The sequence below is a fragment of the Pithys albifrons genome, chromosome 6 (assembly GCF_047495875.1).
Source record: "Pithys albifrons albifrons isolate INPA30051 chromosome 6, PitAlb_v1, whole genome shotgun sequence".
In the NCBI taxonomy this organism is placed as follows: domain Eukaryota; kingdom Metazoa; phylum Chordata; class Aves; order Passeriformes; family Thamnophilidae; genus Pithys; species Pithys albifrons.
The window spans coordinates 34126782-34141333 of NC_092463.1; the positions used below are offsets into that span (position 1 = coordinate 34126782).

Below are 14552 nucleotides of genomic sequence, written 5' to 3' on the forward strand. Positions count from 1 at the left end.
TAGCTTCGAGCTGGATAAAAAGAAGTGGAAAAACAAAAAAAAAGCAAAACCCAATGAAACAAACAAAAACCCACAACAAAAACACTAATTAAGCATTAGAACTGGTTGTCAAGAAGTGTTGTGGAGTGTTTGTTCTTGGATTTGTTTTTCAAGACTTTACTGAACAAAGCTCTAAGAAGCCTTTCTGATTTTCATAATGGCCCTGATCCAAGCAGGCAGCTGCAGTTCATGCCATCCTGGGGTTCCTCTTTGAGTTGATGAAATGCCAGCATATTTTAGCAGCATAGATGGCTATATATGTGTATATATGTCTGTCTATGTGTATGCCCATTATGGTACAAGAACAATTGCACAGCATCTACATTTTTGCTCTCTCCAGCCATATAAAATAAACTTCCTAATTGTTTGTAAGGACACAGAGCAAGGAGAGGTTTGAAAAGTAGATTATTTATGAACCATGTTTTCTGATTTACTTAGCATTATAATAACATCAGTGTAGTTTGTCATTCTTCCAAAATATAAGTCCACGTATAAAAAAGGGTATAATTATATAAAAGTATAATTATGGAAACCCTTATGAATTCTTCTCTAATTGTTAGGGAGCATAATAGGAATGATTTGAAGCTAATATCCCTGCAGGGATATAGTTAATGTTTTAGTCTACATTTTTGTAGCATTCTACCAGCTGCTGTGAACTGTTTTCTGCATTATGTATTCACAAAAATTTAACTCTTGTTTTCTGAAGTTTTAATACAATATTACTTAATTACAGTAGCCCTGCTGAGCAATTTACTCTATTTTCATGAAAAAAGACAAAAATATATAGGATAGTCACCAGGTCTCATTCTGAATTTTTTTTTTACCTTGTATAGCAATTGTATAGGGCATGTAAGGTTTTATTTATGATTGAGTGAAAAGATGCATCTAAATCCCAAATATATTTTAAGAGTAAATCTGAAAAAGCCCTTTTGACTTCTGCAGGTACCTTTTCATAATCATGTCTCTTCTTGTGCCTAGGAATGCTTTCAGTTTATACTGCCAGCCCTACCTCACGCCATTGATCTTTTGCGGGATGCCATTGTAAAAGTAAAGGAGGTACATGATGAGCTTGAAGATCTACCTTCACCACCACCTCCTCTTTCTCCTCCTCCAACCACCAGCCCTCACAAACAGACAGAAGACAAAGGAGTACAGTGTGAGGAAGAGGAGGAAGAGAAGAAGGATAGCGGAGTTGCCTCAACAGAGGACAGTTCTTCTTCACATATAACAGCAGCAGCTATTGCAGCTAAGGTGAGTCTGGCTTCTCTCCCTAAGAGACCCTTTAGTGTCTATCTCAGGTACTTTCCACCAATATTTGTTTGCATGTTAAGACTATGTATTGATGTCTCTGTGGTCAAGCAGATGTATTTAAGGTACATTTTGTAGAAATACAGCATCATAAAAATATATGAATTCTGTTTCAGTAGGTGATTTCAAATGTCAGTGGGAGATACATTATTTATTATCTTGATATTAACGTATGTTTTTGTAAAACTGTTCTGGTGGGACAGAAGGTTTTTAGTGTTTCAAAGCACTCGCACACCTGAACATGCAAAGCCCAGTAGGTGGCTTGTTAAGGAATGTCAACAAAATTTTCTAATGCATGATATCTAATTGGAAATTAAAATGGTGGTTTCTGAAAACATTGATAAAAAGTATGAGAGATAGGTAGCAGATTAAGTAACAAGGTGTTCAGATTACTATATTGTGAAATTCTATCAACAAACTAAATATCATCATATTTATAGCCTTCTCTTTAACCAGTAACTATAGATCAACATTACTCAAATTAAAATAATAAATTGGAGACTCAAAAAGAAAAGAGTTTTATAACATCTGTAAATAATTTCGTTTCAAATTTTAAATGTTTTCAAAAGAATTATTACATTTTTTGAAGCAATGTAGAAATATTTACCTGAGTTTAATGTCTTCAGTTTTCAAATAAAAAGACAATGCATCCCTATGTGTTTGGAAAGGTTTTTTTCCAAACTGCTTTATGTTTACTTCACAAATTGTGCTTTTAATTCCTACTATGAAAATTGAAAGTCAAGTAAGTCAAAATTATATTAAACAATTTCTAAACAAAAGCAGCAACATTCTAACTCCAGAAATGTGAATTCAGGTCTGAGACATCTTGACATTTCTAAGACAGCTGCAGCTGGAGATCATCTCCCAATATACAGAAAATCCTGATTACATATGTCTTTACAGGGATGAATTAAGGTAATTATTACTTGCAAGTATCAGTTTTTATTAATGCAAATTTTAAATTGTTTAATTTTTTGTGATATAGGCAAAGATAAATAATATGTGCCTTTTTTAATGGCAGAAAATACCCGAGATCAAAACTGTCTGTGTTCATATGAGCTTGGCATTTCAGTGTCACACTTGTTTTCACCTCATTCCTTTTTGGTCATTTGCTTGTATAGTTTGATGTTTTCGTGTCACTGTATTCATAGCTGTTATGTGTTGTGCATTAGAAGCATCCATCCTACACCAGTTCAGCTGTTATCATGGCAAAAGGTGAACAGCCCATCCCTGGTCTCATCAGTTATTGCCATCACGCAGCAGGCAGTGCAGGAGAACTGGTAAGAGACATTTTCAAGAGGCTTTTGCACTAACAATGGCTACAAATGCGCTGCCTGCCTCCTGGTCTGTGTGTGAACAGGCAGTGTTATTTATTGACCTCTAACAAAGACACGCCAGTGCTATCTTTTAGAGCATATGCTACAGAAAATACCTGTTTAAGATACAGGGCTGAACAAGGTAAAGTTCACGTGTTTTGTCAGTTTGAATAATTTAGTTGCTCAGATAATAATTGCTACAAAGCCTGTGTTTCTGGTTAGTCATAGGCTTTATCATTTAATATACTCAATAATTGAATATAATTAAAATAATCTAGAATTGCTGCTTTAGAGCTATGAAATTTTAACTTTTTCCCCTTTCTTTGCCTTGCTTTGCTGCTTTTCTCTCAATAGTTTTTTGTCAACACAATACAGCATTTGCACTGGATGTTTATGGTTTGCTTTCTTCACTTGCAGCTTCTCCCTCATTTTTGTTCTCTGTTTAGTAGTAGAATTTCTCAAAACCCGAAGACTTCAGGAATCAGACTACAGTGGACTTATTATAAATTACTGGATTTTAGTGAATAGCAGACGGCTATTTCAATGAATGGTAGAAAGAACCTGTTCCCCTAGGCAAATAATAGTTTAAACCATTAGTCAAATAGCCTCTGTATTTAAAACATGATTCTGTGTCTCTTGAAGAGTTACTTAGGAAATGTGAAAACTTTAAAGTTCACACACCTGATTATAAAGCTATATATATGTAGCTTTATCATACATTTACATATGTAGTAATTCGGTTTTTTGAGTTGACATAACTACAATATACACCATATTGTTCAGAATCAGTAGGACAGTGATTTTAGCCTCTCTGAAGCACACTATTAAGATGTTTCTCTGCCTTTTTGCGGATTGCTATTGAGTTAATGTTGTATACGTTCTATAATCCAAATGAGATCTTGAAACTCAGAGCAGAAGGTGGTTGGTTTTTTAGCAGGTTATTGGTGTTTTTTAAGCTGTCCTTTCTATGTGGTTTTAAGACATTTTTTTCTCTTGTGTAACTGTCATAGTAATGACCATCTGGTTGATAGTTTTCTTACTCACCAGCACTGTCAATCTTTGCTCCAGTTCACGGCAGAAGAGAATGAAGAACTCATAGCTTTTCTTTTTTTTTCCCTTCCTGTCAGTGCTTAGTTCTCTGATCTGAAAACACAAACATTTAAACTGATGCAGAAGTACTTCATAGAAAGGCCAGGTTCGATAAAATTTGTAGAAGCAGTAACTGATGGATACACTGAATGTCTTTCTGTCACTTCATTCATTTCTCATTCATTTCTCTTCTGGTCAATATGTTTCAATGGGTTTTCCATTCCAGGTAGTGCAAGCAGAAACTGTTTTCACTGAACTAGGAGGTTTTTTACACCCCACTTAGAGTTTTGAAATCTCTACCCTCTAGAAAATTTTTTTGAAGCTAGAAAATGAGTAAAAAATTACAGGGAGAGACATCATAAATGCTCAGAGTGTGACTCTGTGAAAGTTAAAAAAAAGTCTATCCAAATTCAATAATATTCCTGCCCTTCTTTATTGCAGGTTTCTATGCTCCAGGAAACACAGAAATTTCTTGTGGGTTTATTAACCTCTTTAAGAGAGTGAACAAGAAGTTGCCTTGATTAGCAACTTAGATTGCCTAAATGTAATATTTTTAATTTTAAAAGGAAAACAGTTTACTAAATGTAGGTGAGAAAAAGGAGAAATTCCCAATATCACATTATATTTTTATATATTTCTTTTTATGCAGTATATATAATAGTACCTTTTCTGAATTCAGCAAGTTGTAGTGGTTTAAAGATCATATTACTGCTGCTTTTAGAAATACAGCACATTCCACTTTCATATTAGAAAAAGCAAAATTAGTAACTGTGAACTAACTTAATTCTCTCAGTGAGATTTTTTTTCTAGAACTTCGAGTTCTAGATAGGTTTATGTATGAATTGTTTTCTGCTGATTGTATTTTATATAAAGGTAGTTATTTGGCAATAATTCTTATTGGAATTAAATGCCTATGGTCAGTTTTTTTCCCTTTATCTTCAGCTTCTTTTTCTGATTAATATCCTGGATGAAATTTTATTTAAATTTTAATTTTCTCACAGGCAAAAATTAGTAGTACACATGCAGTTTGGTGGAAACTGGGATTGTCTTGGTCACTTTGTTAAAGAGAGACTTTTTTTTTATGAAAAGGGTGGTATGAGATAAAATTGTAGAAGCAATGATTGATCAGTATGGTGGGAAATAAAAAAAGGGCATGAGACAATATATCTGGTTCCTCTAGAGAAACCAGAGTAAAACTAGAGAGAACTGAATCATGGTATCATTTGCAAAAGCAATATTGTTATTTGTGTTGGGGGATCTTGGAGTGTACAAAAGGGTAATAGAAGCATACACAGGCATCTCAAGATGTGTCCAGCCTTGGATCAGAGGAGTGTAACAAAAAGATGTCTTACTTAAAGACCTAAAACTATTCTTTATTTTTTATTGTGTCTTTTTTATTTTATGCCTTTCTCAAGGTGTAATTTTTTGCTGTATTATCCTTAAGCATGGAGATTAAACGGAAACATTAAAAGTTGTAGGTAGTATCTATGCCAAAATAAAACTTGGGGATGTCAGCCTATTTTTGGGTTCAACAAATTTAAGATGGGATTTCAGGGGAAAAAGTGAACAGAAGGGAAATTGTACTTCTGACTACAAACTGTTTGAATGTTCAGAATATCATTGAACTTGTTTCTGTCTTATGTACATCTCTAAGATCTTTAAATGCTGGCAGAAATTGACTGGCAAAATACCACTGTTAGTCTAGAAACCCAACAGTAGAGCAGAAAGGAGGCAGTCAGTGGCACACTGCGAACAAGATCTGTTTTCACACAATTTAGAAACATGTTATAAACATAAGAAGCTGCTAACATGTGGAGGAGGGTATATGGTGAAACAGATCCCCTAGGTATAACCCAGTATATCTAAGTCAAGGTTGCTCTGTTAGACATAGGTGTTACTTGTGGGTGGGAACCAAGGAAGTTAAGAGAGTGGGAAATTACATTAAAAAAAGTATTTAATGATGTGAGTATTAAGACTGGTAATTTTAACTACACCAAGACAAGCAATAAAGGTGTCTTACACCCTAAGAATGCAATGTATAAAGCATTCAAGCTAGGATTCAAGCTTGTTCTTGGAAGGACATACATTGCAGTGGCTTCTGTTTGCCCTCAAGTCTTATGAGGCAGCAATGCTCAAAATGCCTAATGCAGACTGGGTAACAGCACCTCCATTAAAAAAAAATCCCATCTGGAAATGCCCAACATTAGTGATTTGGCTTGTGACTGGATCTTCATTTCTTGCTTTGTTTTATTGTTTGCTATTGCCATTCCCCCAGACACGGGGGTTCTTCTGGGAGTTTGCTTGGATCTTGAACATCAGGCTGAACTAAGAAATTCCTAATGAGGAGAAAGATCTGAAGAGATGTGTGTGTGTGTGTGTGTGTGTATATATATGTATATTCCTTCAAAGATCCGAATGTCTACACTTTCTGGTTTGTTGTGACAGAAAAGTAAATTGCAGGAAGTAAGAGCAAAGTGATCTTGTAGAATTGCTGTCTCTGAAAACAAAATCAGAATAAGCCTTTCTAAAGAGTGTGTTACAGTGGAATCTATTGCATTTTGTGTTGTAGTAGTAATCTTAGAGATCACTTCTCTTGTTTGAGGTTTTTATCAGTTCTATGTCTTAACACTTTACATTAAATAAATCAATCTATCATTATGTTAAAATAATAATCTAGTCAATTATAAAGCTGCTGTGATAGGTGCATGACAGGGCCCACAGTAATAAAAACAGCAAACTTTCTAAGACTCAGCATATTAAAGTTAAGAAAAGCTTTTTTCTCAAATTCATTCCTCTATCTCTTTTCTTTAAAACTGAACAGAAAGGACTGAAGATAAAAAATAATGATGGATTCACTTTTATAACTGAAAATAAGAGGGCTTGGAATAGTTTGGTTTTGAATCAACCTTTAAAGGCCATCTTACTCAAATCCCTGCAATGAGCAGAGACATTTTCAACTACATTGGGTTGCTCAGAGCCCCATCCAGCCTGACCTGAAATGTTTCCAGGAGTCAGGCATCTGCCACCTATCTGGGCAATTTGTTCCAGTGTATCACCAGCATTACTGTAAAAACTTTCTTCTTGATATCTAGTCTATATCTACCCTCTTTTAGTTTAAAACGATTACCCCTTGTCCTATCACACAGGCCTTGCTAGAAGCTTTGTCCCTCCCCATCTTTCTTATAGCCCCTTTAAGGCCTGTATTGGTACTGGGGCTGCCCTCACCCAGGTGCAGCACCTTGCACTTGGTGTTATTAAACCTCGTGAGATTCCCACAGACTCACTTTCCAAGCTTGTCCATGCCCCTCTGAATGGCATCCTACCCTTCAGGTGGCAACTGCACCACTCATCTTGGTGTTGTCTGCAAATTTGCTGAGGATGCACTTAATCTCTTTGTCTATGTTACTGATAAAGACACTGAATGATCCATGTGGACCCTTGAGGGACACCACTTGTCCCCGATGTCCATCAGGACATTGTGCCATTGACCACTACCCCTGGATGTAACCGTCCAGCCAATTCCTCATCCACATAACAGTCCACCCATCTTTGCTCCCCCAATCCCTGGCTTAAGGTCTATCCACTCAAGCAGTGTGAGTAAAAAGGTTGCCAGTGACAACTGAGGCAAAAATTGTTCAGTGCCTCAGCCTTCTCCTAATCCATTGTTACCAGTTTGCCAGTCATTCATCAGTGGGGATACAACCTCTAATATATTATGTGAGAGGGAAAAAAAGCCCTGCATTTTTATTTTTCCCCTCTGAATGTATTTTAAAGCAAGTATTGGCTTTGGATGGTGGTTTCTAATGATTTTGTCTTTGCTCCCTCCAGAGAGACCTGTAGTTTTTGCACAAACCTTACATCAAGAATTTTTGTAGCTGAAATAAAGTCCTCATGGAATAAAGAGTATTTACTCACTGCATGAGATTTTTTATGAGAAATTTTCTCACTGCATGACATTTCTTTAGAGGGTTTCAGTCATTGCTAGCAAATAGTTTTCTTTTCAGAATATTATCCCCTAGTTAGAAAATGGAAAATATGATTCCCTTCATGCCACAGCAGAAGTCACTGTTGGTCATTTTCGGGTTTGAAACAAAGGGTTAAGAAGAAAACTATTACTTTCTTTTTATTTCCTGTTGTAGTATATCTGATTCATAGGTTTTTCAGGACAAATAGTATGTTCTGTGCTACTTCAGTTAGAATATGATCTTATATATTTGCTAGGAATTTGTGACTGAAATTAGAAATGCCAGTAACCACCGCCAAGCACTGAGTATGAGGAGGTGTGCAAACTGAGGAGCGGGGTATTCCTGTGGTTTTGACATAAGGTTTTGAGTAAATTGTACATACAGTATTTTTTTTTTTACTATTAATTCCATCTCTCTTCCTTTTAAGATTCCAGATTCCATCATCTCTCGTGGTGTTCAGGTTCTCCCACGTGATACAGCCTCCCTCAGTACTACTCCTTCAGAATCTCCTCGTGCCCAGGCCACCTCTCGTCTCTCCACTGCATCCTGCCCAACACCAAAAGTAAGTACACTTATGCCTTGCAAGCTCCGTGATCAGCCATATAATCTATCCTATTAATATATTGCCTCTGCTGCACAAGGTTGTTTCACATGTAAGAGTTGTCATCCTACATAATAGAGAAATGCAAGGCAGTGTAGCTGTTCCAATTGTTATACAATTTAATATGTGAATTCACCAATACCTTATGGTTATTGAAGTTTCATGTTATCTCTTGCCATATCTATCATGAATATGAAATTGTTAGCACCTGAAATGTATTTAATATCCTTTAGTACCCCCAGGAACATAGATAATCCTGCCACTGAGTAACAACCTTGAGCAAGTAGTATTTAGTCAACAAAATCTATGTGCAAATTTCTAGCCTGGGCTGGGGCAGACCTGTGCCCCACTTTATTATTGATCAGTATAAGACACTTTCAAACCAACTGGCTTTGCTCAAACTTAGATATTTGCTGCCTGACATTTGGAAACAAAAAACAGCCTAAATTGAATAGAAAGAAAGTTTTAATGCCAACCTTGTAGGATTATTATTCAGTTTTTACTAATTACACTATGCTATTTAATCATTGAGGTGAACTCTATTATGTTCCATTTTTATCAAACTTTAAGTAGCATACATGTAAAACTAAGTAAATTGACCAGTGGCAAGGCCTGTATTGTTTACCTTCGGCAGAATTCCTTTCAGCAGAAGAAAACTGTCTGAACTCACTTTATGTGTTCACATCACACAGATCTTTCTGTGGCACCAGATGCTGACATACTAATAGACCAGTAGCAGATGGCAAATAATAACATTCTTCCTTATCTAATTCATGAACCTTGAAGATTATTCTGCTTGTTAAAATGATTGCCAGCATCTGCTAGTTCTTCTTTCCTGCTGTCTGATTCTTTTCTATCAGCAAACAAGATTTATTGGCCACCACTCATAGAAATATTTTTATTTCACTATAGGATTGTTTTATGCAGTACTCACCTTCACTGTAATAGAATCAAAATTATTCTGATGGACAGCAAACTTGAACTTCATTATGTAGTCTACTTTTCTTTAGATTGTTCAGTGTATTCTATCTGCAAGTGCCTCCTTCATTTGTTTTCTGAAATATTGTGTCTTGTCTGACAGATTAAAAATAAAAACCCAGAGCAGAAGAGCAAGACCAAACAGAGAGACTGCACTGAGTTTTATGCCTGCTGACAAAATAAGAGTGTCCAAAGAGAACCAAAGGAGACAGTAACAGGGATAGATAACAAACAGCTCTTCTGAGAAATAGCTCTAGATGAAGCCTATATGTTTTCAGGGAGTTTATCACAGTGGGAAGGAGTAGAGCTTATATGTTATGAAGTAAAATTTACTCCTCTAAACTGTCTTCAAAGATTCAGAGAATACAGAAGGAATCTACAAGTTTAAAACAGACTAAAAGTCTGAAACTGTGTTTGGGAAATGAGTTGAGATGAGCTCATTTCATAATTTGATCCTGCTTTGGTATTTCATGTTGAGACCTGCTTTTCATGTATTGCTGCAAAATAGATTTTGCTCAAAATGTGTGAGGCCACACCATTTTTGTAACAGGAATCTCCACACAACATCTAACTAGTCTAGATTTTCTGTGATGTCTTTTGAATGTGGGTGGTACAAGCTGACCTAGGCAAAGATAAAGGAAAAACCCAACTGGAAAATAAACTTGAAAGGTGATGTCATCTGTTCCTGTTACCTAGAGGTTGGATTTTGTGCAAAAGTATAAGCTTCTTTGCCTTTTAGAGAGTTCTTTGTTCATTTTACGTATTACTTTTAGAAAACTAAAGGAAACTACCCAATATCTTTTTGTTCAGCCCTTTTCAGTACCCCCACGTTCTCAAACACCATCTGAATTTGTCAAGAAATATGGTTCATTCATACTCTTCAAGATTATCAATATTGTCTAAATGTCTTCACTTACTGTGTTTTTCCTTCTGGATCCTGGCTTTCTAATAATGCATTATGAATTAAGTTCATACTGGACCTCTTGATTCACACAGTAATGAAAATAAAGGTAAATTGTACTTCAGCATCCAATTGATATTCCAGAGTGTTGGGGTTTTTTTCTTCTTTAATCTGCAAGTGTGTATCTTTTCAATATCTTGATTTTCAGGACTTCAGAACATGTATATATAACATGAAACAAAGATGAAGAAGTGTCAGGGGAAAAAATTATTTCTTTGATTATACCTATTTTTGGAATGGTGGTCTAGCCATACGGCTAGTGGGACTGTATTTCTTGATCAACTGCATATTCCAGTTTATTTTGTTGTACTGTTTTTGTGTGCGTTTTTTTTGTCCTAAGTGCACACAAACCCTTACATTTCTTTTACTGAATTTGTGGAATAGCAGAAAGTTGTGTGTGTCTCAGGAAAAAAATGCAGCTTCTTCAATGGCAGGAGCATGTCTGTTAAATGAATGTAAGTAGCAGGTTACTGATGCATGACGGTATTGGAGGGAAGGTGTGAGAGAACACATCACTATTGCTCCTGATGAATCTATTAGGAGAAGTCTTTACCTTCTCATAAGCATATTTTGGAAAGCCTAGTGCTGCTTATTTATACAAACAGATCATGCAGAGAAAATACAGCATTTAATTTTAAATTGCTTTACTGTTTACACTTTATCTTCCCATGTTTTCTGAAAATCTCTGTTCCTAACGAATACTAAGTGATATATATTGAGTTTGAACATGGATATTTCAATCAGTCTTCAAAAACAATTTCCTGGTAAAAGAAGTAATTAAATTTTTTACTGTAGCCTCTTGGGAGGTCGGAACCTCTCAAGAAAAATTGCCTTCGGGACTCCTCTGTCTATCATTAGGTACATCCCCGAGACTAAGCAAGCTAGCTTTTCTTAGCTTTTGATAAATCTTTGTAGAACACCTTTCTTCTCTAAATTGTATTTGAGTTTCAAACAAAATCGACCACTGCTCAAAGAGCATTTAAAACATATTTATAGTAGATGGAGTCACATATAGATGCAATCTAAGTTTTACTCAGACGAAAACTGCGCTAGCAGTCCTCCCTTTCTAAGTCATTCAACCATAAAGTTGATAGTGATTGTGACAGATATTTTTATCTTCTACAATATCGTTTTATCTTTTAGAAGTTTTCCTGCTTTCTTAACAAGGTTAGATGAATTTGCTGAATACTCACTTGACAAAACTTGAGGACGACGCAGTGTGGCTTGCAAGTTTTTCTTGTAATTTTCAGTAGCTGCTTAGATTCTGACATCTTATTATGGTTTTGTATGTGTTTGTGGTTGGCGTTTTCATCAAGTAAAGTGCAATGTTTTCAAACACAAAAGCAATATACTACCTAGTGTATTTTTGTATTTCTTTATTTATATTTCCATTAGTGTTGACTCTTGAGTTTTTTTAGACTTGCACTATAAAATTTTAGATCTATAACTTCAGATAACTTAAAAGAGTATATTCAGAGCAAATGACTGGGTCATTATTTCAAACTTCTAATTTCGTTCTACTCTTAGGGAGATGATACTGGTTTAAAAGAAAATTACAGTTTTCAAGATGAAGTCTTCAATTTTCTATATAAATGTTATAATCAATATTTAATTTTTGGCAATGTTGTGTGTCAAAGTCAAATGAAGAAAATTTAGGAGACCAAGGACAGATTTTAAATTATTGCCAGGAATTCATTTCAGCGACAAGATGTGTTCAAAGTATTTCATTTCACAAGATCATCAGTCTCACTGATGTTCAGTTCTTCCATTTCTATGTGCAAAGTTTCTTTCAGTGTTATCCTGAAGGATCCTAAGGAACTTGTAATAGTACTTTTAAGATGAGAGTATGTTTTTCTTTTTCCATCTTGATACTTCACTGCCATAACTCCTTCTACTCTGCTTAAGAAAAAGTCTCTGTCTACTGCACAGGACCGTTCCCAAGAGTCACACCATGTTCCTGAGAGTATCGTCCAAATGCTTCTTGAACTCTGTCACACACGGTGCTGTGACCACTGCCCTGGGAAGTCTCTTCCAATGCCCAACCCCCCTCTGGATGAAGAACCACTTTCTAATATCCAATCTAAACCTTCCCTGATACAACTTCAGGCCATTCCCTCGAGTTCGGTCACTGGTCACCACAGAAGAGATCAGTGTCTGCCCCTTCTCTTCCTCTCATGAGGAAGTTGTAGACTGTAATGGCGTCTTTGCTCAGTCTCCTCTTCTCCAGGCTGAACACACCAAGTAACTTCATCCACTCCTCATGTGGCTTTCCCTCAAGGCCCTTTACCATCTTTGTTGCCCTCTGAACACTCTCTAAGAGCTTAATATCTCTTTTATATTGTGACACCCAAAACCACACACAAACATCCAAGGTGAGGCCACCCCAGTGCAGAGCAGAGCAGGACAATCCCCTCCCTCAACCAGCTGGTGATGCTGTGCCTGATGCCCCACAGGACACAGTTGACCCTCCTGGCTGCCAGGGCACTGCTGGCTCATATTCAACTTGCCATCGACTAGGACCCCCAGGACCCTTTCTGTGGCTAGGAGGTCCATATCAGACTTGCACAATAAAATCCACATTATTTGTTTGCCCCTTGACTCTTACCCAGAGGCTCTCAGCTGTGCCATTGCCCACTGTGAGCTCCATACATTCTAACTCTTCTATTACATACAGTGCCGCCCCTCTGCCTCTTGTGCCCTGCCTGTCGCTCCTCAAGAGCCTGTAACCATCCAACAGGACACTCCAGTCACAGGTCATCTGTCCACCGCTCCATCCATCCACACCTTCTTTGTAGCACAGTACATTTAATTCTGCTACGTGTTCACTTTCTGAAACTTACTGTCTTCCTTGAAGAACTGTTGTCTTTGTCATTCAGAAGTTGACATTCATCTAGAAACCTAATATTCCCAATGTAAAAAGTATGATACTTGTAATTTATGTAAATTTTTCAGTTTCAGAGAGTTTCTGAAATTAAATAGCCTTGAAAAAATGTATTAAACTTTTTTTAAAATTATAAAAGGCTGGTGAGAGTTATTTCTGTGACAAAAAAATACCTTATTATTTTAATAATTTCTCATGCTTGCTTCCAATGAAGAATGATGCTTAGAACAGCTGTCATGAACCACAGATTTAATTTTGAATGTGTACATTGACATCCACACAGTCAGATGAGCTACAGATTTATACTAAGCAAATTATGATTTATGTTTTCAGTCTAGTGTTGTGACTTCCAATATACAACCGCTATATGAAGTAATGACATTAGCAGATGGGAGCAGGTGGAGTTGGGAAGATGCTTTGTCAGTCATCGTTACTAATTTTTTGGTAGAAATATTAAGTATTTTTCAGTAGAAGAAAGATCAGACTACTTACCAGAAATTCTTAGTTAATAATAAGATGCTGTTGAAGACATGTTTTGGCATGCTTTAGTTTTATCCATAGTGTAGATATTTTGTGTACATTTGAGTGCATAATTTTTTTTTCATCTTGTTTTTTACTATTTCTCCTTAAGGTGATCATCAAGGTGAAAGCAATAGGGCAAGTATATTTTAGAGTTGGAACACATACACTAAATTTCCAAGTGAAGTTTGTTTCCTTTTTATTTATTAAGTTTGCATGTGCTGAAGTTTTTACTACCTAGGAACTTGGTTAAGTAGCAAGTGCTTTGGCAGAGCTGTTTAGCGGTGATGTGGTTGAGGACCATGGAGAAGTGCAAAGGATGTTTTAAATTGTTAAGATACTCTACACAGGAGAAATCACATACCAAGCACTGCAAGAGTTTCTTGGGTTTTTTTGTGAAAATACACACAGGCATAGTTGGGTACTTGATCCTGCTAAAAATTCTGATGTTTTCATGATTATTTCTGGGTTTAATTTTCTCTCTAAAATTTTTAATGCACATTCCAGGATTACAGAAGATTATATTCAGATGCTGAGAAAATGTATATTGGACAGAAAGTAGCCAGAGTTGCCTCAAGATGAGGAATCCTGCTTACTAACACACATCAATCTACTATTTCCCCCTTGGTTCTTCTCAGTGCAGGGCAGCAGTGGTTTTCAAATCAATTACTAATTAAGATACTAGAATATTTTCATATAATCATTGCCTTTTCCCCTCATTGTGTAAATTGCATTGTTCTGGCAAAACATGTGGGTAATTGAGCCCTAGCAAGTCTTATTTTTAGTTTACATTTTGGTTGCAAACCCTGGTTCTTTGTTAACACAACATCCTGCAGCTTCAAAAGTGAGACGTAACTGAGAAACAGCTTGGTGTGCTTGGGATATCAAAAACCCC

At 36.2% G+C, this 14552-nt stretch overlaps 1 protein-coding gene across 20 annotated transcripts in view; it reads left to right on the forward strand.

Moving 5' to 3' along the window:
* Nucleotides 1–14552, forward strand: part of GPHN (gephyrin) — a 290109-nt gene that overhangs the window by 186279 nt on the left and 89278 nt on the right. For 11 of the 20 annotated variants that reach the window (XM_071558087.1, XM_071558090.1, XM_071558089.1 and 8 more), the window contains 3 exons: nucleotides 1018–1290; nucleotides 2520–2627; nucleotides 8145–8279. In XM_071558087.1, coding sequence (XP_071414188.1) covers nucleotides 1018–1290; nucleotides 2520–2627; nucleotides 8145–8279 — 516 coding nt within the window. The remainder of the gene's footprint in view (nucleotides 1–1017; nucleotides 1291–2519; nucleotides 2628–8144; nucleotides 8280–14552) is intronic. The other 9 variants (XM_071558093.1, XM_071558095.1, XM_071558097.1 and 6 more) reach the window with 1 other exon arrangement.